Source organism: Dreissena polymorpha, chromosome 15 (assembly GCF_020536995.1).
Source record: "Dreissena polymorpha isolate Duluth1 chromosome 15, UMN_Dpol_1.0, whole genome shotgun sequence".
Classification (NCBI taxonomy): Eukaryota; Metazoa; Mollusca; class Bivalvia; order Myida; family Dreissenidae; genus Dreissena; species Dreissena polymorpha.
In genome coordinates, this window is record NC_068369.1 from 43,599,861 (window position 1) to 43,626,336 (window position 26,476).

The 26,476-nt window shown below is 37.6% G+C and overlaps 1 protein-coding gene and 1 long non-coding RNA gene across 3 annotated transcripts; both read left to right on the forward strand.

The window, feature by feature from the left end:
• Positions 1-436: 436 nt before the first annotated feature.
• LOC127859422 (26S proteasome non-ATPase regulatory subunit 3-like) lies at positions 437-26,164 on the forward strand. Its single transcript, XM_052396792.1, has 10 exons — positions 437-699; positions 5,582-5,778; positions 9,848-9,988; positions 13,116-13,252; positions 14,056-14,246; positions 15,768-15,871; positions 20,072-20,186; positions 23,343-23,566; positions 24,131-24,286; positions 25,700-26,164. Exons 1-10 carry the CDS (start codon positions 582-584, stop codon positions 25,826-25,828), a joined length of 1,512 nt encoding a protein of 503 aa, XP_052252752.1. The 5' UTR covers positions 437-581; the 3' UTR covers positions 25,829-26,164.
• On the forward strand, positions 20,193-23,310 carry LOC127859423 (uncharacterized). 2 transcript variants are annotated; one of them, XR_008039375.1, is made up of 3 exons: positions 20,193-21,441; positions 21,524-21,606; positions 21,773-23,310. It is a non-coding gene; the product is annotated as an uncharacterized LOC127859423 (long non-coding RNA). The 2 variants fall into 2 exon arrangements; XR_008039374.1 differs by lacking the exon at positions 21,773-23,310 and having other exon boundaries at positions 21,524-21,614.
• Positions 26,165-26,476: the final 312 nt, after the last annotated feature.

Sequence of the window (26,476 nt, forward strand, 5' to 3'; positions counted from 1 at the left end):
AAGTTAACACCATATTATTAATGAAAAAAATTAAATATACTACTAGATGTATCAAACAGACAAACCAACTAGTACCTACTAGTATTTTCATTAGGAACATCATCCATTAACCATCTATACTTCCAGGTCTTTTGGCTCTGCTACATCAACAGGAATTAGCGTTGGGTTCATGTTTTCTGTGTTAATCATAGGGATTACAATTTATAATATTTCATCCCAACAACAAAATCTTTATAATGATAGTATTCATTTTACGGTCAGGTTTTACTTCTATTAGGTAAAAAACTAAATAGTGAATCAGTTTTTGAGATGAGCTTGTACCCAACACACACACAGGCTCCTGTAAATTTTATACACACTTTAATGAGCAAGTATTTGGACTGTCACAGTTATTGCTTTTTTTATGCACAACTTATTATGGTGATGTTTAACCTAAATAGTGCGGTAGTCGATTATACGCCATTGATGTTTGTCACATTTGCAAATCATTCTCGTATGGAAAATATGCAACTCAATAGAAAATAACTTTCAACAGGAATTTACAGTTGTAATAATTAATCTTTTTATTTACTGCACCCAATATGTCCGTCAGTACTGAGGTAGAAATGAAAGAAGCTTCAACACCGGACAAGGAAAAAACAGAAAAAGAAGAAAAAAATGAAGAACCACCAAAAGACCCGGAATTGTTGACGCTTGAAGGTACTGTACATTTCATGAAAAAAAAAATAAGAGAACATTTATATCTTTTGACGAGCCAGATTGAAAATTATCAGTCGCAACCAAAGCAGTGAGAAACATCTTATTCAATTTCAAAATAGAAGCCTAATATTTATGCCAAATATTTAATTTTAAGTGGTAAAACTGGTCAAATTATAGTCAACATTGGTATTCTCTCTGTATGGCTATTCCCACAGTATTTTAATTGTGCCCATAAGTGCTGTTCATGTGTCTAAATTTGTTACCCAACTTTCAATTGCTGTCAGGAAAAACTGCGAGGAATTTGATAATATGATTATAGGTGCTACCTAATTTAGGCGTAACAAAAAAAGTTGTTTGTTTCCGGTGGCCCGACCCTACCTATTTTTTTGCCGCCAGTCCTAATCTTTTTTGAGCCCAAAATTCGAAAATAATCGGACCGCGTATTTTTCGGCGCGCTCAATAAGCGTTCAACGTTATCAACGTTATCGGCGCCGTACATTAAACTTTCAACATAAACAAGATGGCGGCGCCCAGCGCTAGCACGTCGAAGGCAGCATCGTCAGTTCTTGCGATAACATTTTTCAAATGCAAACATCTGGAGAAGCAAAAACTTATAAAAAATGTTTCTCACTCAAAGCAGATGGACGATTTATTCCAGGAACATCACTCTCGAGACAAAACTGTCACTTACACAGTGAAGTGTAAGACGGACATGTCAAAATCGGCTGAAAGTTTTGAGATCGAAGGTAGGCCTACATTAAAGCAGTTGCAAACGTGTCAATTTTACAGTATCTATGTTAGCGTTTCCGATCGCCAAAATCGCCAAAGGCGATTGAATCTTTCAGCTGGCCATTAAAGTTTAAAATGTGAATGAAAATGGCGATTGCAAAATATCCTGATATTTCTCTATAAGTATATAATATTCCCTTCTTTTAAAGAGAACTCGGTACCGATTTCCACATGTAACCGCCATAAAAGCTCCAGGTGGTAATAGATAGTCCACTGATAAGAGATAACCGGATGCCCTTATCGTATATTTAAGCCACATAACACAGTCATGTATGCTGACAGATGCATCACTGGAAATTTTCGGGTAACTTTCCAGTCGCCAAACTGTGATATTTAACGTCCAATCGGCTACGAGAATGTTTATGGAGGCGGAGTTATATAGCGATTATTATTTTTGATTGACATCGGTCACAGAGTAAGCGTTTATCGCAGGTTTATTTACAATGAATCACAGTTGTAGCATTAATACGTGTTATAAAACCGGTAAATAAAGCAGTACATTAAAGGCGGTTTCGGGCATCATCATCACACCTATTTACCGTACTGTAAACAATCATTAATTATGAGAAGTTGATTGCAATTGGTGAGCAGTGTAAATTTACTTACGGCGAGTAAGTTGTGAAAAACAAAACCCGTTAATAATTTGATGCGGTAACAAATTAAATCCAGTGCATGTATATTTTATCATGTCTATTTGTAGAACTGATTTACACCCTTTTACTACAACCACGTGATAATAACTATTCACTATGCATTAATACCGGTATGCCATGTAGAACCCGTGTTATAAGAAAGAGCGCGAAATTATTGTTGTCGTCTGCAATGCCAAGTTCTACGCATGCAAAGCATGCTTTTTTTAAAACAGACGATGTGTAACTAATATAGCCTAGCCGCTCAGTACATGCAGTATTTAAGACTTACAAATTTACCGGTACGTTTGAATAAATTATATATTGCAACTTACCGGTACGTTTAAATAAATTATATATTGCAACTATGGAAAAATATGTCAATTCAAGAATACATTGCAGTAAATGTATTTTTCAAGAATCAAGAAGCACCAGACTACGGCAAAAATTATTGGGAGAAGGGGGGGGGCGAATAGGAGTTACGCAAGACCCACCCAATCAAAGACCCGGGCATATCTGAAAGTTCTAACATTGTATACCGTTTATGCCAGTGCATGAAAATAAATATAAATGGAAATAAAAAAAAACATGAAATTATTTGATTTCACGTAACAAATAATTTATTTAAATGTGTCTTCATTGATAATTTAATACAGTCATTATTGATACCTATAGATTCATGATAATGATTATGTCGTTCATTGAGCAAATAAGGTTATAATGTGGGTCGTGATCGTAGTGCTGAAATTTGGCTACTAATTTTTATTCCTTAGCGCCAACCTAGAGTATCTTTATTATTAAATATATTTTAAACAGGTATATATCATGTTAGAATCGGTATGTGTTTATTTATATGGTGCAGTAGTTTCGTATTACCCCACCCACTTATTTATAAAATATTAAAACTTTGTATGACTTGGGATAAAGTTGGGTGAAGGGATGGGGGGTTGAACTATGCTGGCATGGTCCCATGGGGAACCCCTGCTCGATTTTTTCAGAGGGCTGGACTTTTTTGTTTTTTTAGAGGATTTTTTTTCTTCAGGTATATAATTTTGATTTGTTTGTGAATAGCCCGTCTAAATAATTGTTTAGCCTCTCTTTATATCATTAAATTTCTGCTTTTCTGTGCTTGGTGTGATTTGATTTTGTGATTGTTTATTGATTTTTGTGTGTGTAATTGTATGTATATAATACAAGTCGTAATAAATTTTCTGTTCTGTTCCTGAAATTCATGGGTAGATAGACCCCACGCCACCAGTACATAATATAATCTGAAAATGTGGTCCTTTGGGAACATTAACTGCATCCAAGAAATATAAAAGCACATCCGGTTTGATTGGGTCTTTCCATGGTGATAATGTTAAATGAAACACCACTGGCGTTCCCGTAGCACTGCTTTTGAGGTATTTAATATATTATAAATAATATAGAATACACTGCATGAACCCAAAGGACCAGAAAGTATAACAACACTGAATCCCTATAGACACTGAGGGTCAAGCTCTCTGTGACTTGTTATAGTTATGCCTTTTATTGGTCATAAAATGGTATATTTAAGCTGTTGCCAGAAGTCAACATTAAACTCGGAATTAAGGAAAGCAACACATTCAATATTAATGAACAGCAAGTTTTTATTTCATAAAAGCATTTAAATATAGTCATAAAGCATTACAGACATCATCAAATTTATTGTACATACAGTTATACACAAAACATGAGAAGAAAATGCACCATGTACGACAATTTCTAAAAATAAAATTATTTGCCTACCTACCTACCCTAATTTTTTTGGCCATGTCAGTGGAAACAAACGATTTTTATTTTTAGGCCTTACGGGCAAAAGCTTTTTAAGTTTTTTTGATAACTATGTATTTTTAATAAATATATTGACATGATTGTGTTCAAAATATATAATTGTTGCAATAATAATTCAGTAATGCATCCAAAAAAAATCAATCTTAAAACAAGTTACATGTTCCAAGCTTAAAGATCTAGCATCTTATATTTTTTTGTTTTCTAGCCACAGGAATTTATAGCTGGTTCGGTGTCTGTGGTATAGTGGATGGGGTGTCTGCTAACTGGCTTAGTCACTGGGAGGTCTGTATTGATCTCTTAAGTGGGAGCATTCTTTAGATAACCCTAAAGACATACTATGGCGTACCATTTGGGTTGAAAGTCAAGAAGACCTACAGGGTTTTTTTTGGCCCGATTTTATAGCCGAAATTCGGCTATGTTCCCAATCCCAAAAAGTATACTTTTTTCCCAAATTGTGGCAAAAAATTCCCTATTTCCAAATTTTTTTTTTTGGAAAGAAGTGTCTTATGCGTATTATATCTCAATTTTAATTCAATTACATCTAACAAAGTATTTTATGATTTTGTTCTTTTAATTTTAATGATTATAAAGTGTTATATCAAATTTAGTATTTCCCTAATTAGTGGACTTTTCGTGTGGAAAAAAAAAGCTAAAGAATTAATTTTCCCAATTTCATGAAAATGCCGATAAAATTCCCAATTCCAAAGCCATGGGCTATCTTCCCAAAAAGTGGAAAAAAAACCCTGACCTACAAGTTAAAAAGAGAAATGTACGTCAAAGTACAATAATTGTACGTCGACATAAATATAAAATACACTTCGAAGTATATATTTGAACGTCAAAGTACAATTTGTACTTCGACATACATGTTTGTACTTCGACATACACATTTTTTGAACAGCCAATCAAAACACTAGTCTCTTGAGCCGCTTTTCCTTCAGATTTATTCATAATAAATGTTTAAAATCTCTTTTTTAATTGAGGACAAAATGAATAAAAATATCAGAATGGCAAAAAACAACACAGAAGTTTCAAGTATTTAATGCATTGAAATAGATTATATACAAATTTGAAGAAGATTCAATTGTTACCTTTTTAAAATTAAAATTATTCAGCATATTGTGAGTATTTATTGATCATGCGGGGCGGAGTATCACGACCGTCCAGTGCATTACTGTGTAGGAAATTCCCAACGGTAACCAAACAGTTACCAAGCATTAACAGGATAAATAATGTATTATAACCTCTCCGTTGGTCGTATTTTGTGATAACCATAACTTGCATAAGTCAGAGGTTAATTCCGCCACGCCAGGTCAATAAATACGCACAATATCTATGAGTTAGCAGTCGATAGTCGCATAATTTGGTATAAATTATAATAATAATAATGTTTAATAAATACGCACAATATCTATGAGTAAGCGGTCGATAGTCGCATAATTTGGTATAAATAATAATAATACTTATGTTCAATGTCAAATATCTCTAAAAGCAACAGATGTAAGGTGTCTTCTGATTGGCTAACACTCAAGGGTCGGTGAAAACTGTACGTCGAAATACATTTCTCGTTCTACCTAGTATTAATTGACAATATTTGCCACAATAATTCTGAGTAACATTGTATTTGTACAATCCTCTTTTGATTGCAGATATCCGTGATTATGTTAAATACATTGAAAAATCTGTGACAACAAAGGAGCCAAGGTTCATGCTGCGTGTGGCTCGAGGGATCAGTGGAGTGCGGCACCGTTTGAACAGCAACATACTGCGCCGACTTCTCCAAGGCTACATGCAGTCACCATCACAACTAGCTGTCAAAGAAGACCTACTGACCTTTTTAGGAGAGGTATCTTGTCTTCATGGGACATTAATCATATATGAGAGCTAGAGTGTACATAATAGAACTTGACCAAACAAAAAATAAGCATAATACATTGTGGCAGTTGATTTCTGCAATTATATCAGCCTAAGCTACAGTACTTCAAGTATGCCAAGAGACATGATTGTTCAATAGTATATTTACATGAAGTGCACTGGTCTTCTTTGCTTGATATTGTTGTTAATCACATTTTTATGTGCCCCACTGGGGTGGCGAAATCAAATGTCTGAGTTGCCCGAGTCGTAGATTTTGCTTGCCTAGGCAACTGCTTTTTAGCTCGGCTGTTTTCGGAGAAAACCCGAGGTATTGTCATAGCCAGCTCGTCATTGACGTGTCGTCCGCCGGCGTCATGCTAAAACCTTGACATTTTGCTCTTAAATCAAAGTTCTTCCACCTACAAGTTTGAAACTTTATATGTAGATGCACCTTGATAGGCTCTACACTCCACACCCATTTTTGGGTCTCTAGGCAGGGCTTTTTTTCCTTCTTTGGGGCCCGACGAAAAACGGCCCTTTCCCCTCGAATTTTTTTCCCTTCAGCAGGTAAATTTTCCCCCAGACTTCATTTTTTGACCCTAAAAAAAAAACTAATTTTTTTTTTTTTAACTTTTAATACAGAAGTTAACCTTATCCAGTGTAGAAAATATAACATATTGCATAATTAAATTATCTGTTGCCTTGAATTTGTTTAAAAAACAGCAAAATATGTTAAATTTATTATTTAAGACTTTCCGTATTTTCCCTCAAAATCCGGCGTTTCGCGTGATTTTTTTCGCCCAAATCAGGCATTTGCACGATTTTTTTTCCCCTCAAAAAAGGCCAGGCCCATTCCCCAAAATCAGATAAAAACCCCTGCTAGGTCAAAGGTCAAGGTGACTGTGACCTTTAAAAAAAATCTGACAAGCTTTCACAGCCGAGCGTGGCACCCGTCATGCAGTGCTCTTGTTTTCAATTAAGTTGTCCGTTGACAACCAGTCGGATCGAGGAATACAAAAAAATGCATTGTATTTAAGCAGTTACAAAGTTTTACTGAGTCAGATGTTGACACGTGATTACATTGTCAGTGCTATTTGCGGAGCAATCAAGCTAAAATAAGGGCACTCTCCTGCGTAGTGATACCTTCTTAATGGCCAGCTTTCTTGTCTGTCCCACTATTCCCTATCCTGGAACATCTTTCCCAGCGATGGTGCAGGAAACCCACTGCATCCCACTTCAATCAGGTAGTTCCATGCTCTCCACCCGGCCTCTCGTCATTCCTGGACGAGATCTTCGTACTTGGCCTTCTTTCTCTCATGTGCCTGAGTACATCTTTCTTCCCACGGTACAGTCAGCGCTACCAGAATGATCTTCTTTGTCTTTTCGGAGACCATCACAATGTCTGGACGTAGGGTAGTGTGGACAATGTCTGGAAACTGCAGCTGTTTTCTAAGGTCTGCCCGTAGTTCCCAGTGGATTAATTTCAAATGAAATTACATTTACCATTAACATTACAAGTACATATATATATTTATATATATATAATATACCATTTAAAAAAAAACAAGATAGATCGTTGCCCACGTGGTTGTAGAAGTAGTTGTATAGAAAACTCGTTGATTTACGACAAACAAAACGTCGTCTTTAAACTGATACTTACCAATTAGTATAATCACAGTTTGCAACATTGTTTTTATTTTGATAATTTAATCCAAGGTTTTCATGTTAGCAGGTGTTTTTTCTATACTAAACATGTAAACAAATGACCGAGGACCCTATTAAAAGTCTTGGACAGTTTGACGTTATCAAAGGAAAGCTGCTTCCTGTCTGAATGCATAACTTACTCAAGTAAACACGTTCAACGAATGCATAAGGAATGGTTTTAATTGTCGGAACAAAGTCAATTCACTGCTCACTAAAGCTTTTATTTTCTCTTCGTAGGTTGGTCATTTCATTGATTGCTAAAAGAAGGTGGTAACTATTGAGTTGGGAGTTGCATTAAAAATTCACAGTTGAGTTCTAGTTGCGTCGAGATTCAAAACAATGTTTACCAGTAATTATGGACCAAATCAGCAGAGTGACATTCACACATTTTAATCCATTTTATCAAAACAACACATAACGCCAAACACTTTATCCAGTTCTGTCCAGATGTTCTTTTTAATCAGTATACAGTACAATAACTGTTTCAATAATTACTATACTTAAATACCGTAATGATAAAGATATTTGTATTGAAATTAATTTGGAGGAAATATAAAATTATTTGCGATATAATTGTGTTAAAAAATACCAAAGAAACTTTTAACCGAAATCAACAGAATTCAGTGTTCTCTGCACGACAAAGTTTGTATCAAAAAATCAATACACGCACACTTTCCGCGCTTTTCACGCATAAACCTTCAACTTGTACATTGTAGCATATTTTTCGCGCGCTTTTGTCGGGAAATATACATGATGACTGTATATTGGAAGCATTTGTAAACGTCATGTAAACATTAAAAATCAGAAGAGCAAATCTATAACATGTTTTTTATTAACATACAATTTTCCACTACCCTTGTTTATTTATAAATCAGTGGGCAAAATGTATTCATTGATGCAACTTGTATGATAATGTGACCAAAATCTTGACTGTTTTTCTCCATATATCACATGTAGTGTTTGATTCACCTTGGGCCAGTTTGCAAAACTAACTGTTTGGTTTTATAGCCAAGTTTGTTAAGAAACTTTCAAAATGTCACAGAAAGATGCAATTTTGTACAGCCAAACTTTTATTTTATTTTACAGGAATATAAGCGTGAAAGGACTACAGTAGTCTGCATAATTGAATGTATTGAAATAAGGCTTCTTAACAAATCACTAGTGTGCAGACTTTAATTCCATTCTTAATATATGGCCTACTTACATGTTTTTTGAGAGTTCAGCTTCTACAGTGTATTTTGTTATATTATTTCCATTGTGTTTTTTTTATTTTCATTTGAGTTATCATTATGATGTCATCATCTGGCAAATAGTCAGTCTCTAGCACTACATCATGATCCATTTGAATTTGATAATCCGAGCTGGAATTTAGACATCTAAGGGAGTTAAATAATAATAGAAAAATACACTGCAATTCAGTTATATCGCACTTTGCTAAATCCATGCGCTTTATCCAGATCGCAATATAACTTGTCAAGTCATTCAATCATACATACATGTATATGAGTATTTTGCAATGCATATAATAAAATTATTGTTAAAGTTGTAATCCGAAAAGCATGGCCAGGTTTTATTGTTCACATAAATTTAACAAACTCTAGTCATAATAACATTTCTCATGTATTTCGTGTAATTTTTTGCAAAGAATTATATCAAGCAAAAATTATACTACATGTACAACATCACATCATTCTTCCCTTTTGAAAGCATTAATTGCTAAATAAAAACTTCTTAAGCACAGAGAGCTTACATTTTGGTTAAAAAATTGTAGTGCACTTTTTAACTGTGGAAACTCTAAAATTAAAAACAAGTCATTAATGCTGTTTCTTCACTACTACAGTTGTTGATATCAGTAATGATCTTTTATAAGTACAGTTATTGTATACACCTTCACATGGGAACGATGTGTATTCGGCTGCCTGAGCGCTGATTGGCAGATGCAATTACCAAGAATCATGTCAGTTCAAACAGTGCTCACACTGGCAACGTAAAGTTCAAAGCAAATTCAATAGAGAACGTTGTCAAAGGTGGCACGGGTCGTGGCATGAAACTGTTAATCTTTGCTGTTGGGCAATGAATTATTTATTGTACTTCACAAGCGTGTCAGAAATATCATGTACAATGAAGGCGCTAAGATCTAGACCAGACTGGATATAGTTATGAACGTCGGATTATAAGGTAGTAAACCAAGCAGTATCACTATAAACATTAACCTCTGAAATGCGTAATTTTATTATTTGTTGGTTTATTTTTTAACTGTCTTTTTGGACTACCCAAGTCGCTTTGGGAGTACACTTTATGCAAACGCATTTTTTCCAGAAAGAGCCTCCAATACTGTACATGCCTTACAATTTTAGCCAATGCTGACAAATGGAGTTAGTGCTCAGTTTCGACCAAGGTCTGGCAAGATGGCTTCCATTCCTGTTATCCCAGAAATTGAGGTCTACTTGCATCTTCTAGTGCTGATCCATCTTATAGACTTGAAGCAGTTGGAAAAGGTAACATAGAATTAATTGGTGAGCCTTTGTTTCAAGAGCTTGAACAATTGTTTATGCAACCCATTATCTTTGACACTTCCAATAGCAATGGTGAGGTGTGGTGGAATTTCAAAAAAAGGTTTTGATGTGTCAGGTCAAAGGTCAAGGTCACTGTGACCTCTAAACAATAAAAATTCTGACAAGCTCTTATTTATTCACAACTGCACCTGCAGCCGAGCGTGGCACCCGTTATGTGGTGCTCAAAGATCAAATAAAAAAGCAACCTCTGAAGGGCTTTAAATAAAACAAAACTTTTTTCCCTCAATAAGTACTTTAATTCCGATGAAGATATTTGTCTGAAATTTTGTTGAGGTACATCAAGCTGGCATGGAGAACTAGCATGGTATCGCAGAATCATTTTAACCAATATTTTTTAGGTTGAAAACTCGATTTCATGGCATTGCCATGTTTCTTGTCCAAGATTCATTCCCAATTTGAAAAAGAACTGATTTTGTGCTCAGCAGAGCCTTTTGTGCTTATGGTGATCTTTTGTGATTGCCTTTCCTCTGTCATGCGTTGTGCTGCGTCAACATTTGCCTTGTTAACACTCTAGAAGCCATATTTATTTTTCGATCTTCATGAAACTTTGTCAGAACATTTGTCCCATTGATACCTCGACTGAGTTCGAAACTGGGTCATGTGGGGTCAAAAACTAGGTCACTAGGTCAAAAAAAGAAAAACCTAGTGAACACTGTAGAAGTCACATTTGATGCCCAATCTTCATGTAACTTTGTCAAAATGTTTGTCTAAATGATATGTTGGTTGAGTTCTAAAATGGTTCCGGTCCGTTGAAAAACATGGCCACCAGGGGGCGGGGAAGTATTCCTTATATGGCTATAGAGAAACCTTGTGAACACTCTAGAAGTCACAATTTTTGCCCAATCATCATGAAACTTGGTCAAAACATTGGTTTCATTGATATCACGGACGAGTGTGAAAATGGTCCAGATCGGTGAAAAAACATGGCCGCCAGGAGGCGGGGCAGTTTCTCTATATGTATATTGTGAAAACATGTGAACACTCGAGAAGTCACATTTTTGGTTCAATCTTCATGAAATTTGGTCAGAACATGTGTTTTCTGGATATGACGGTTGAGTTCGAAAATGGTTTGGATCGGTAAAAAAACATGGCCGCCAGGGGGGTCATTTTCCTTATATTTATACAGTAAAAAAAGCTTAAGAACACTCTAGAAATCACATTTTTTGCCTAATCATCATAAAATTTGTTCTAAACTTTGATTATATAGATATCTGGGACGAGTTTGAAAATGGTCATGATGGGTGGAAAAACATGGCCGCCAGGGGGTGGGGCAGTTTTCTCTATATGTATATTGTGAAAACATGGCTGTCAAGGGGCGTGGCATTTTTAGCTCGACTATTATATATGAAATATATATAGTGGAGCTATCCTACTCACCCCGACGTCGGCGTGACAGTCTGCGTTACCGTTAGCGTCTGCGTTAGCGTGCAAATGTTAAAGTTTTCGTACTACCCCAAATATTGTCTTTGTCCTTTGACATATTGCTTTCATATTTTGCATATTTGTTTACCAACATGACCCCAACCTATAAACAAGAGCAGACAACTCTATCAAGCATTTTGTCATAATTATGGCCCCTTTTCCACTCGGAATATGCAGCAAATGTTAAAGTTTGCGTACTACCCCAACTATTTTCTTTGTCCCTTGACATATTGCTTTCATATTTTGCATACTTGGCCACATTTATTTTCCATCATTATGAAACTTGGTCAGACGATTTGTCTCAATGATATCTTGGATGAGTTCGAAAATGGTTCCGGTTGGTGGAAAAACATTGCCGCCAAGGGGGCGTGGCATGTTTCCTTATAAAGCTATAGTAAAACCCTGTTAACACTCTAAAAGCCATATTTATTGTACAATCATCATGAAACTTTGTCAGAAGATTTGTCCTAATGATATCTTGGACAAGTTCGAAAATGGTTCCAGTTGCTTGAAAAACATGGACACCAGTGGGTGGGGCATTTTTCCTTATATGGACTTATGAATCTTCATGAAACTTTGACAGTATATTTGTTTAAATGATATCTTGGATGTGTATGAAAATGGTTCTGGTCTGTTGAAAAACGCGGCTGCCAGGGTGTTCAATAGTCATGAAAGTTGGTAAGAACATTTTGTTCTAATGACATCTTTGGCTGCACAGAACAGGTCAGTTCCTTTGAATCTCAGGTGAGCGACTTTGGGCCTTTCAGGTCCTCTTGTTTAATTAGTGCCAGCATTTAGTTAATCTCCTTTCCAAATCTTTAAGTTAAACCTTAGTAAATGTAATGTTGAATCACTTTAATTCTCAATTTTAAAGTTTTTCAAAAACCATAAAAAAGCATTAATATTACCTATTGTAGTCAAAACGAAGCAATTGTTCCGAGCCCAAAAGGACCCAGCCCCATTCCCAAATCAGTGGGAAAAAACACAGATTAGTCAAACTTTGTTGTGCACATATGCCTTGTGACATGATGCTGTAGGCGATGTAAAACTGTGAAAGATAATACTCAACCCATGCAGGCCATGTTGAGCTGTGAAAGTAAATTCTCTACCTGTGGAGGCTGCCATGAAAAACTGTATATCTTAATACTCTAACTGTTATGTAAGATAGATGTATTTCTTAATACTCTAACTGTTATGTAAGATAGATGTATTTCTTAATACTCTAACTGTTATGTAAGATAGATGTATATCTTAATACTCTAACTGTTATGTAAGATAGATGTATTTCTTAATACTCTAACTGTTATCTAAGATCGATGTATTTCTCAATACTCTAACTGTTATGTAAGATAGATGTATATCTTAATACTCTAACTGTTATGTAAGATAGATGTATTTCTTAATACTCTAACTGTTATGTAAGATAGATGTATTTCTTAATACTCTAACTGTTATGTAAGATAGATGTATTTCTTAATACTCTAACTGTTATGTAAGATAGATGTATTTCTCAATGCTCTAACTGTTATGTAAGATAGATGTATATCTTAATACTCTAACTGTTATGTAAGATAGATATATATCTTAATACTCTAACTGTTATCTAAGATAGATGTATTCTCTGTAGGCCCAGATTTGCTCGGAGAAGTTGATGCAGAAGCTCTTGCTGCAGAACCGCCGCACTCTGGACATTCTAGCTGCCCGATGCTATTTCTATCACTCCAGAGTGTTTGAACTGAACAACCAGCTCGATACAGTCCGGAGGTACCTCATACACATTCACGTGTTAACTTTTGAAGTCACTGAATATTTTGATATTGGGATAATGGGTTAGTATTCAGATGGTATTTATATCCCCATTACTGGTAATGGGGGCTATATAGGAGTCACTTTGTCGGTCGTCTGTCGGTCTGTCCCGAAAATTTCATCCGATCTTCACCAAACTTGGTCAGAAGTTGTATCTAGATGATGTCTAGGTCAAATTTTAATATAGGTCATGCTGTGTCAAAAACTAGGTCACAGGTTCACTTAGTGCGTTTTAAACAGAAAATTTGTATGGACCATAACTATGTCATTTATTGTTAGATTTTAAAATTACTTGTTCAGTATCTTAATATACATACAAAAAAACAACAAAACACTGACAATATTCCTTGTTATTTTTGCATATTGATGCCCTGTAGTTCACATTTATTGACCAAATATACGTATGCATACATGTAAGTGCAACAAGTGTTAGTTAATTAAGTCAGAATAGTCACACTTACCATGCCAATCTTACACATTAGAAGCGAAACAATAATGTAACACTGTTGACACAGTATAAGTTTGCGCGTTTTTGCAGGATTATGATGCGTGAGTAGCTTGTGTGAAAGAGTTTTTCATTTAAATTTAATGCAATTAAAAATTGATTCCTAATTATTATAAATCAAATGCATGTAAAAAAAAAGAAAAGCAAAATCACTAACCTATCGACTCACGTGCCTTTTTATCTGTCCATTTTTCCTAAACAGTCTATTTTAATGATGACCTTACAAGTATTGACTTGTGTTTGTTTTCCATGCTAGTTTTTTCCACACACGTCTGCAGACGTCGGTACTGAGGTCTGACTTTGATGGACAGGCCACTCTGCTGAACCTGCTGCTACGGAACTACCTGCACTTCAACCTCATAGAGCAGGCCGACAAACTTGTCTCCAAATCTACATTTCCTGATCATGCTTCGAACAATGAGTGGGCAAGATTTCTCTATTATTTGGGTAAGTCATGACCATGATTTGTTAAGAGTTGCTGGCAGGAAACTATACCTAGCAATCACAATGATGGGACGTTGGGCAATATGCATTCAGCTTTGTCCTCCCATGTTAACTCTTTAGTCATCATGCAATTTGTACAACTGAACACAAATGTTCACCATGTAAAGATAGTATTTTCATATGTTTGATCCATGTCCCTTACTCAAAGGAAAAGGTCCCAGAAGAGAAGTTGATTGTGGCAGAATACGGCTTGTCTGGACTGAAACTTCATCATGCATCAATCTATTTCAAAATAACCTCCGACCCATGATTGCAACATTTAGACACATGGCACGTATAAGACTCACTGCTGTCCCTTGCTCAAGGTCAACTTAAGGAAGAAAGGGTCAATTTTGCTACTGAACAGCTGTTTCCAACTGAACCTTCTTTATTAATCAGTCAGTTGAAAAATAATTTGCCTGTAAGTGGACAAGGCATGTCACATGTGAGACCCATGTTTCTGAATTAAAGGGAAAGATTACACTAAGATAACAAATGTCAAATTTGAGCAGGCTTTTTTGCCCAGTTGATTTTAGGGCCGCGATAGCACTGTGCCTTGACTTCAAAATTCATTACTCTGTCACACTTGATTTTCTGATTCTTGTTATTTAGTGCTTGAAATTTTCATAAGCACTTGCAAGCTCTTTTTATGCCTCCCAAGAAGGGCATATAGTGATCTGACTGTCCATCCGTCTGTCTGTCACACTTTGTGTTTAGGTTTTGAAAAATGCTCATAACTTCTATGTCTCTTCAGATAGCAATTTCATATTTGGCATGTATGTGTATATGGACAAGGCCTTTCCATACGCACACAAATTTTGACCCCTGTGACCTTGACTTTGAACTTAGGGTCCGCGTTTAGGTTTCGAAATCTGCGTTTAGGTTTCGAAAAAAGCTCATAACTTCTATCAGGCGTTTATAGGGGGCATACGTCATCCTATGGTGACAGCTCTTGTTGACTTTTGTCTTCTGTCTATTAACTACTATTTAAATTTCGAAAGTGCTACATGTGCTTACACAAGATGTGTAAGATCAATAGGTTGTTGCATTAATCAGTTAAGTCCAGATTTTCTTTCCTTCATTGTACATCACATTCATGCTTATTTAATGCAACAAATAATAATGTGACTTTCCCTATACCAAGCATTAACAGATTTACATCATTGTCCAGCCTCGATGAAGTCCTCTCTTTGAATATGACATGGTGCTATCTGTTGATCAATTCTTCTCCCTAATCTTATCAGTCAATCATGCAGCGCTCAGGCAGCCAAATGAACACTTTGCATGTGACTTATACATGTCATAGATCAATACTAAACCATTTTATCAACCCATGGGATATGTGTGTGAATGTTAACTATTTCATTAACCCATGGGGTATGTGTGTGTATGTTTCAGGTGGTATCAAGGCGGCCCACCTGGAGAATGTGTGTGTCTGTTTCAGGTTGTATCAACCCATGGAATATGTGTGTGTGTATGTTTCAGGTCGTATCAAGGCGGCCCAGCTGGAGTACTCGGAGGCACACAAACACCTGCTGCAGGCCCTTCGTAAGGCCCCACAGAACACAGCCATAGGCTTCAAGCAGACAGTACGTGGACAACACACAAACCACCACATTGGGCTAAGAACAATCTTCATAGCTTTAATTGGTGTTCATAAAACCTCATAAAGTTGTTAATAAGAGAATAATTTGTTGAACAGTTAGTTCATGAAAGCAAATGTATAGCTTGAGGATGCCTGTCTCTTAAAGCATCATGCAATTGGAGATATCAGTCAACATCTGTTGAACATTAAGGTTTGGAAACTATGGAGACCTTACATGTCAATAAACTTTTTAAAACATTCTGGTGACAAAGGAGTTTTTAAAAGAGCTTGCCTAATATACCTTACTTTCATGAGGCTGTTTGGTAAAATAGTTTTCTTGCATGTCAAATAGGTACAGAATTTAACACATTTTGTTTATTGCCCAAAAAGCATCAACAGCTTTTAAGCTCACCTGAGCACAACTAATTGTGAGGTGTTGTGATCGCCTTTTGTCCTGGTTTGTTGTCCCTTGGAAACATATGCCTTTTTAACACTCTAGTGGCCACATTTATTGTTCGATCTTTATGAAACTTGGTCAAAAGATTTATACCAATGATATCCTGGCCAAGATTGAAACTGGGTCACGTAAGGTAAAAACTTGGTCACTAGTTAAACCTTTACAGTGGTAAAAGTCCATAAATTGCCATCTGGTTTTTTGATTGCGATTTACAAATTGCATAAATCTGTTGAGAAAAGTTTTGGAGGGGGAATGCATCCTACAGATAGCAGGCGCTAGTTTAAGTATCTCAATAAATAGAAATTCCTCGTCTTTTTACAATCAACCAATGGTAATTGTGCTGAATGATTTTCGTCGTCAACATTTGCCTTGTGAACACTCCAGAGGCCACATTTATTGTCTGATCTTCATGAAACTTGGTCAGAACATTTGTCCCATTGATACCTCGACTGAGTACGAAACTGGGTCATGCTGGGTCAAAAACAAGGTCACTAGGTCAAAAAAAAGAAAAACCATGTGAACACTGTAGAAGTCACATTTGATGCCGAATCTTCATGTAACTTTGTCAAAATGTTTGTCTAAATGATATGTTGGTTGAGTTCAAAAATGGTTCCGGTCCCTTGAAAAACATGGCCGCCAGGGGGCAAGGCAGTATTCCTATGGCTAAAGAGAAACCTTGTGAACACTCTAGAAGTCACAATGTCACAATTTTTGCCCAATCATCATGAAACTTGGTCAAAACATTGGTTTCATTGATATCTTGGACGAGTTCGAAAATGGTCCAGATCGGTGAAAAAACATGGCCGCCAGGGGGGCTGGGCAGTTTTCTCTAAATGTATATAGTGAAAACATGTGAACACTCTAGAAGTCACATTTTAGGTCCAATCTTCATGAAATTTGGTCAGACCATGTGTTTTCTGGATATGACGGTTCAGTTCGAAAATGGTTTGGATCGGTAAAAAAGCATGGCCGCCCGGGGGGGGGGGGTCATTTTCCTTATATTTATTTAGTAAAAAAAGCTTGTGAACACTCTAGAAGTCACATTTTTGCCTAATCAGCATAAAAGAATTTCTAAACATCAATTTATAGATATCTCGGACGGGTTGGAAAATGGTCATGATTGGTGGAAAAACATGGCCGCCCGGGGATGGGTCAGTTTTCTCTATATGTATATAGTGAAAACATGTGAACAGTCTAGTTGTGATAAGCCATAACGTTAATGAAAGATAACCTGTACATACTTTCTAATAGTTAACTTCCTTGTATAAACCTGGGCCTTCTTTCATAAAATGTGGTGTACATAAAGACATTAGTTTGCATGCAATTTAATAAACCTATTGTTTCTATGTCAAAAAATAACTGTACATGTACTAATGCACTGTAGAGCCTTATCTTTGATCTTTACTGATAAGCCAAGTTTACCTACTGTGTTTTGGTGTATTGATTGAACATCGATCTTCGAAGATCAATTGGATTGGGAAAATCAATAATCTTAGCAGAAAACTGTGCTATGAAACTGTTTCCATGGCAACCTTGTTATTGGGCATTTTCTAAATTAAAAAGACTCTTTTGATTGAAATAACTTTTGTAAATTCTTATTATTTTTCACATTTGAGTCACTGGAGTTATCCACTCTCCATAAATTGTGTTCTTTAGATTAAGTTAGACTTATTTTATAAACTAAATTTTTGAAGCAACTTCTAGACTAACAGTAACTAATATTTATATCAGTTTTTTTGACAGATTGTGAACTTCTTTTTACATTCATTAAGGTATTTGCTGTATATGTTCATTTTTAACGATGCATGGATTCTTTAGAATATAGTTAGTTTATTTTCATTTAAGCTGCTTTGGTTTTCACTTATAGACGAATCCTTTGAGCGTATCTAACTGGACACCTTTAGTTTATTGAATTAAAACCAGTCTTAATTAGACTCGATAAACCGTATTACATAAGTGCTCACAAAGTTATATAACTTGTAACTGTCCCGTGACCGGTTCACTTGCGTAAGCGAACGAGAACGCACTACCACAGTTGTTTATAGTGAAACATTGTGAATACTTTTAGTCACATTTTTAGTTCAATCAGAATGACACTTGCTGATCTTCACACATGGTGACAATCTTTATGAGCATAATATTTTTTGCTCATGGTGACCTTTTGTCAATTGTCTGTCTTCCGTTGTGCATCATTCATGAATATTTGCCTTGTTAACACTTTAGATGCCACATTTATTGTTGGATCTTCATGAAACTTTGTCAGAAAATGTGTCCCAATAATATCTTGGAAGATTTCAAAAATGGTTCCAGTCTGTTGAAAAAACCTTTCCGCCATGGAGCCATTTGTTGTTCATTCTTCATAAAACTTTGTTAGAACATTTGTTATCCCCACGCTTTTTGAAAAAAAGGTGGGGATATTGTGGTGATCTCCGCCGTCCGTCCGTCCGTCTGTCCGTCCGTCTGTCCGTCCGTCCTGGCCACTATCTCCTCCTACACTAAAAGCACTAGAACCTTGAAATTTACACACATGGTAGCTATGAGCATATGTGCGACCCTGCACTATTTGGAATTTTGATCTGACCCCTGGGTCAAAAGTTATAGGGGTTGGGGTGGGGCCGCGTCAGAAATTATCACTCATTTTTTTAGGTTATTTTACATTTACTTCTTTATTTCTACACCGATTCACTTCAAATTGATACTGGACCTCACCTATGACAATACGGTCAATCTCAACCATGCATGGCCCCATTCCCAACCCTGGGGCGCCCCGCCCACATAGGCCACACCCACCAAAAATTTCCATTTACTATAATTTTTTCATTTCTACACGGATTCACTTCAAATTGATACTGAACTTTTGTTATGACATTAGGGTCAATCTCAACTATGCATGGCCCCAATCCCAACCCTGGGGCGCCCGCCCACATAGGCCACACCCACCAAAAAATTCCATTTACTATAATTTTTTCATTTCTACACGGATTCACTTCAAATTGATACTGAACTTCTCTTATGACATTAGGGTCAATCTCAACTATGCATGTTCCCATAACCAACCCTGGGGCCCCGCCCACATAGACCACACCCACCCAAAATTGCCTTTACTATAATTTCTTCATTTCTACACCGATTCACTTCAAATTGATATTGAACTTCTCTTATGACAATACAGTCAATCTCAACTATGCATGGCCCCATTACCAACCCTGGGGCGCCCCGCCCACATAGACCACACCCACCCAAAATTGCCTTTTACTATAATTTCTTCATTTCTACACCGATTCACTTCAAATTGATACTGAACCTCTCTTATGACAATACGGTCAATCTCAACTATGCATGGCCCCATTACCAACCCTGGGGCGCCCTGCCCACATATGTCACACCCACCCAAAATTGCCTTTTACTATAACTTCTTCATTTCTACACCAATTCACTTCTAATTGATGATGAACTTCTCTTATGACAATACGGTCAATCTCAGCTATGCATGGCCCCATTACCAACCCTGGGGCACACCTAGGTCAAACATTCGGCGTGGGGATACGCGTCGGCCTAGGCCGCGCCATTTCTAGTTCTATTGATATCTTGGGCTGCAAAGAACAGGTTATTTCTTTTTATCTCAGGTGAGCGACTTTGGGCCTTTCAGGCCCTCTTGTTTTAAGTGCAATGTGTGCGTTTGTTCAGGTGCATAAGCTCTAAGGCAGTGAGTGTTTTTGTTCAGGTGCAGTGTGTGTTTTTGTTCAGGTGCAAAAGCTTGCCATCACGGTGGAGCTGTTGCTAGGAGACATACCAGAGCGGGCAACTTTCCGGCTGCCCACCATGAAGAAAACTCTCGCCCCATACTTCCAGCTGACACAAGGTAGGTACCCCAGTAATGCAGTCAAACAAGTCTGGTTCTGGGAAAACCAGGCTCATTGCATGTGTGTAAAGTGGCATTCCAGATAAGCCTGTTCAGTCTGCACATGCAAATCAGGGACGTCTCTTTTTACCCTTATTGTATTTTTCATTAAAAAGAAGGTTCTTCTTAGCAAAAGTCCAGATAAGGCGGAAAGTGTCATCCCTGATTAGCACATCTTATCTGGGACGACACGTTACATACATGTTATAAGCCTATTTTTTCAAGCATTGGTCTTAAACAATGTCATACAGTGTTAGCGAAAGTAAATAACAGCTATATTTCCAAGTTTCAAACAAGCTAATAGTGTCAGTTTGGTAAGAGTTGCAAATCAGCAAGGTCATTGAAATCACAATTGCATGTCAATTTTAAATAAAATAGGATTTAATGAATAACAGATTAGCAAACAGCTTGAAACGCAATTACGTCAATTTTGAGGAACATTCAGGATATGAAACTGTTTGGTTCAGGAAAAAGTGAGAAAGATATAAAGATAGTATTTGGCTTCTAGCCTCTATGTAATAAAAAATTTCACTTATGAAAGATAATTTGTTTTAAGCTTGTGGTTGTTTGAATGAAAATGATGTATGTGCACAAAGAAGGTTTTCTAAGCTTTTGGTGTTTATTTCAATGAAAGAAAATGATACTATTAGCTTACCAACAATCTTAACAGTGGTGACCTGTCTACAGCAGCCAATACTATTAGCTTACCAACAATCTTAACAGTGGTGACCTGTCCACAGCAGCCAATACTATTAGCTTACCAACAATCTTAACAGTGGTGACCTGTCTACAGCAGCCAATACTATTAGCTTACCAACAATCTTAACAGTGGTGACCTGTCTACAGCAGCCAATACTATTAGCTTACCAACAATCTTAACAGTGGTGACCTGTCTACAGCAGCCAATACTATTAGCTTACCAACAATCTTAACAGTGGTGACCTGTCTACAGCAGCCAATACTATTAGCTTACCAACAATCTTAACAGTGGTGACCTGTCTACAGCAGCCAATCCTTAGACCCTCTCCTTTGACTGGCTGCTCTATACAGGTTGGACTGTACTCTGTGCAGTGGTGACCTGTCTACAGCAGCCAATCCTTAGACCCTCTCCTTTGACTGGCTGCTCTATACAGGTTGGACTGTACTCTGTGCAGTGGTGACCTGTCTACAGCAGCCAATCCTTAAACCCTCTCCTTTGACTGGCTGCTCTATACAGGTTGGACTGTACTCTGTGCAGTGGTGACCTGTCTACAGCAGCCAATCCTTAGACCTTTCCTTTGACTGGCTGCTCTATACAGGTTGGACTGTACTCTGTGCAGTGGTGACCTGTCTACAGCAGCCAATCCTTAAACCCTCTCCTTTGACTGGCTGCTCTAAACAGGTTGGACTGTACTCTGTGCAGTGGTGACCTGTCTACAGCAGCCAATCCTTAGACCCTCTCCTTTGACTGGCTGCTCTATACAGGTTGGACTGTACTCTGTGCAGTGGTGACCTGTCTACAGCAGCCAATCCTTAAACCCTCTCCTTTAACTGGCTGCTCTATACAGGTTGGACTGCACTCTGTGCAGTGGTGACCTGTCTACAGCAGCCAATCCTTAAACCCTCTCCTTTGACTGGCTGCTCTATACAGGTTGGACTGTACTATGTGTACTACAAAATTGTAAGATAATAATTAGGCACTTGTTTAAATTAATTAACATAATCAAAGATATTGAGTGCTTGATTGTCATTCAAATTTTTTTTATGCCCCTGGTAGGGTGGCATATAGCAGTTGAACTGTCCATCAGTCCGTTTGTCAGCCTGTGCGTCCGTGCGAAAACTTTAACATTGGCCTTAACTTTTGCAATATTGAAGATAGCAACTTTATATTTAGCATGCATTTGTATCTCATGAAGCTGCTCATTTTGAGTGGTGAAAGGTCAAGGTCATCCTTCAAGGTCTACAGTCATAGAATACAATCCAAGCGAAGTAATAAGCTTTAAAAGGGAGATAATTTTTAAACCTGCCAAATGATATATTGAAATTTTATTTCAAAGCGCCGCAATAGGGGGCATTGTGTTTCTAACAAACACATCTCTTGTTGTTTGCTTGTTTCGTTATTATAAGTACAGCATGTTTGTTCCGCATATGAACATAAGTATCCAAGGCATTTTTGGGGTGATAGTGAAAGTTGTCCCCTAAAAGAGTAATGCTTTAGCCTCGTTAGACATCACTCATCTGGTAGTGCAACATTAACTATACCTTAAGTGCCAATGATATGCAAAAAAGCCTCACTCTTGGAACACGGGGCTTACTGCATGTGCATAATGCAGTCTGGACAGGCTAATCATCACAGACGTGTCAGGTTTTTATGGAATTTTTCGTTTTAAAAAGTTATTTACAAAATTCAGCCTTGATGAGCCTGACACTTAATGCGCATGCAGTAAGCCCCTGTGTTCCCAGAGCGACACTTATATAAAATGAAGATTGCCAACAACAATAACGCTGGCCCACTTTGGATGGCTAGCCGATGTCTTGCCCACTTAGTTGCTAGAAGTTATCTTGCTTGCCATGGCTAGAAGATTTCTTGTCCATTTGCAATGGCTAGCAGATGTCTTGCCCACTTGAGATTGCTAGAAGATATCTTGCTTACTTGCCATGGCTAGAAGATTTCTTGTCCATTTGCAATGGCTAGCAGATATCTTGCCTACTTGTCATGGCTAGCAGATGTCTTGACCACTTGCCTTGGCTAGCAGATATAATGCCCATTTGCCAAGGCTAGCAGATGTCTTGTCCACTTCCAATGGCTAGCAGATATCTTGCCCACTTGCCATGGCTAGCAGATATCTTGCCCACTTGCAATGGCTAGCAGATATATTGCCCACTTGCAATGGCTAGCAGATATCTTGCCCACTTGCAATGGCTAGCAAATGTCTTTCCCACTTGCCATGGCTAGCAGATATCTTGCCCACTTGCCATGGCTTGCAGATGTTTAACCCACTTGCCATGGCTAGCAGATATCTTGTCCACTTGCAATGGCTCGCAGACATCTGGCCTATTTGCCAAGGCTAGCAGATATCTGGTCCACTTGCCATGGCTAGCAGATGTCATGCCCACTTGCTATGGTGTTCATTTCAGCTGTGCGTACTGGTAACCTCCCTCGGTTCAATGAGGTTCTGTCCCAGTATGGCTCCAAGTTCCAGGCAGAGAACACGTATACACTGATCATACGCCTGCGCCACAATGTGATCAAGACTGGTGTACGCATGATCAACCTCTCGTACTCCCGGATCTCTCTACTGGACATAGCACAGAAGCTGGCCTTGGACAGTCCAGAGGATGCAGAATTCATTGTAGCAAAAGTAGGACATTTCTTGTCATTGATATGTAGCTCTGTAATGAGTGTGATCTCTCCTTGTTGCTAATTTCTACCCTTTAATATGTTTACAAATAGTTCTTAACATATTGTATTAAAGCTTGCTGTGATTAAACTTTTTTTTTAAGCATGTGCATAAAATTTGTCGCAGATTAGCCTGTGAAGTATGAATAAGATAATCTAGGACAACACTTTAAGCATTTATGGAATTTCGTTGAAAAGAAGTATCTTGGAAACAATGATCCAGTAAATGTGGAAAGTGTCATCCCTATTTAGCCTGTACAGACTGCACAGGTTAATCTTAGATGACGCTCAACGCTCATCCATTAATCACTGTTTTCTCAGAAAAAGGCTCTTTTGGTAAACCCTTAAAGAGATGTTTTCCACCCTTGAGGTCTTCAAGTCAGTATTTGCTGAATTTCAGAGTCAGAGGTTGCACAGTATCATAGTTTACAAAGACTTAAGTAAGAGCCATTCTATGGTTAAACAGTATCATAATTTACAAAGACTTCAGTCATAGGTTGCTAAAGTTATCCACTGTGTTTGTCAGGCGATCCGTGATGGTGTGATAGAGGCGACCATTGACCATGAAAAGGGCTACGTGCAGTCGAGGGAGACGAGTGATGTGTACAAGACACGGGAACCCATGGCCGCCTTCCACCAACGCATCACTTTCTGTCTGGACATACACAACAGCTCTGTCAAGGTATAATGCATGATTCACACATTTCTTTGGAAGTTAGTTTAGTTTAAACCTATTTATTTTAGCTCGATTGCATCAAAAGCAAAGGGCTTATATAAACGCTCTCGAGTCCGTTTCCTGGGCCTAGAACCAGTACTTGGTGTCTTTGGGGGAGATCTAAGGAACGCTACCACGGTGGGGATCGAACCCGTGACCTCCCGGTCGCTAGGCAGACACCATATCCATTACACCACGGGACCTCTTTGGAAGTTCATATGAAGTGTAGATAATCATTACTATTGATCTTATGTTTACCAATTTTGTAAATTTCATCTACAACACCCTTCACTCTGATGCATGCATGAAACATGAATAATCCATATGCACTGATCTTGAAATGACTATTCTCTCCAACCAGCAATGCACATTGATATGTTGCTTGCTTGCACAGAGCTTGTGGAGTCCTTGTTTTCAGTTTTTAGACTCGGTTGAACTTGTGTGAGGTGGACACTTCATTTAAAACCAATATTCTAATGTTGTGTCTGGCGACCACTTTTTCTAATTTAGACACAAATTTACCATTAGATCTATAAGCTTTTAATGGGAAAATTATTCATAACTGTGATTTCCAGAAGTGCAGCAAATCTGTGAGTTACATTGCATGGTATGTAGTGTTTTGATTTCAAGCAATGTATTTCCACCTAAGTCATAGTTTTATGGTTTCCACCCTTAGCCTTACAACAAGGAACTAAAGTCTGTATGTAGTGCATTCGTTTCAGGCAATGTGTTTCCCACTTAGTCATAGTTTATAGGTTTTAGGCAAGCATTCCCCCCTAAGTTGTAGTGTTATGGTTTCAGGTAATACGTTTCCCCCCAAGTTGTACAAGTGTAGTGTATTGGTTTCAGGCAATGCATTTCTCCCCAAGTCATACAAGTGTAGTGCATTGGTTTCAGGCAATGCGTTTCTCCCAAGTCATACAACTGTAGTGTACTGGTTTCGGGCAATGCATTTCCCCCCAATTCGTACAAGTGTAGTGTTTGGTTTCAGGCAAATGCGTTTCTCCCCAAGTCGTACAAGTGTAGTGTATTGGTTTTAGGCAAATGCCTTTCTCCCCAAGTCGTACAAGTGTAGTGTACTGGTTTCAGGCAATGCGTTTCTCCCCAAGTCGTACAAGTGTAGTGTATTGGTTTTAGGCAAATGCGTTTCTCCCCAAGTCGTACAAGTGTAGTGTACTGGTTTCAGGCAGTGCGTTTCCTCCCAAGTCGTACAAGTGTAGTGTACTGGTTTCAGGCAATGCGTTTCTCCCCAAGTCGTACAAGTGTAGTGTATTGGTTTCACGCAAATGCGTTTCTCCACAAGTCGTACAAGTGTAATGTAGTGGTTTCAGGCAATACATTTTCCTCCCAATTCGTACAAGTGTAGTGTATTGGTTTCAGGCTATGCGTTTCCCCCCCAAGTCGTACAACAAGGACCTTGAGTCGGCTGAGGAGCGACGGGAGAGGGAGCAGCAGGAGCTTGAGAGTGCCAAGGAGATCGCGGATGAGGACTTTGACGGGTTCCCATAGCAACATGCCAGCTGACACCCCCCATAGCAACCTATGAGGAAATGCTGCTCCTCTACCAGACACAAGACAGTGATATAGGTGTCTCTACTGAACATTGTGTATTAAACACTCATACAAGTTATGTTGGTGCAGTTTAAACAGGATAATTTTCTTGGAAGTTTTTCCAGTAGAGTTCAATCTTGCTTTTGGCAATGTGTTATAAATAAACAAAGTCACAAAGAAACATGTTCCTTTACAGTTCTGATTTGTTGATTTATAAACCAATTATATGAATTCATGATGTTCTTTCATCTGTATTTCCTTTATTTATTTATTGCATAAAGTTTATCAATAATATGTCAGACGATTGAACTTTAGTTTAAGATAACATTATATGGCATACTTGAATTTGAGACTAGCAAGACAATTTGTAATGAGTCTATGACATCTATGAGAAATAGTGCATGTTGTTAGAAGTAATTAAGTAGTGCAACAGATATGCAAATGCGTTTTGACATAAATCAAAGCTCATATAAAACAAGTATTGTACTTTTTATGTGTCATATTTATTTTAATCTTTAGTGGTTGGATATTAATACAGTACAGTACATAAAACAGATTGGTTTCTGCATTTGCTCTGCAACATATATTTTAGAAATATATTTATAG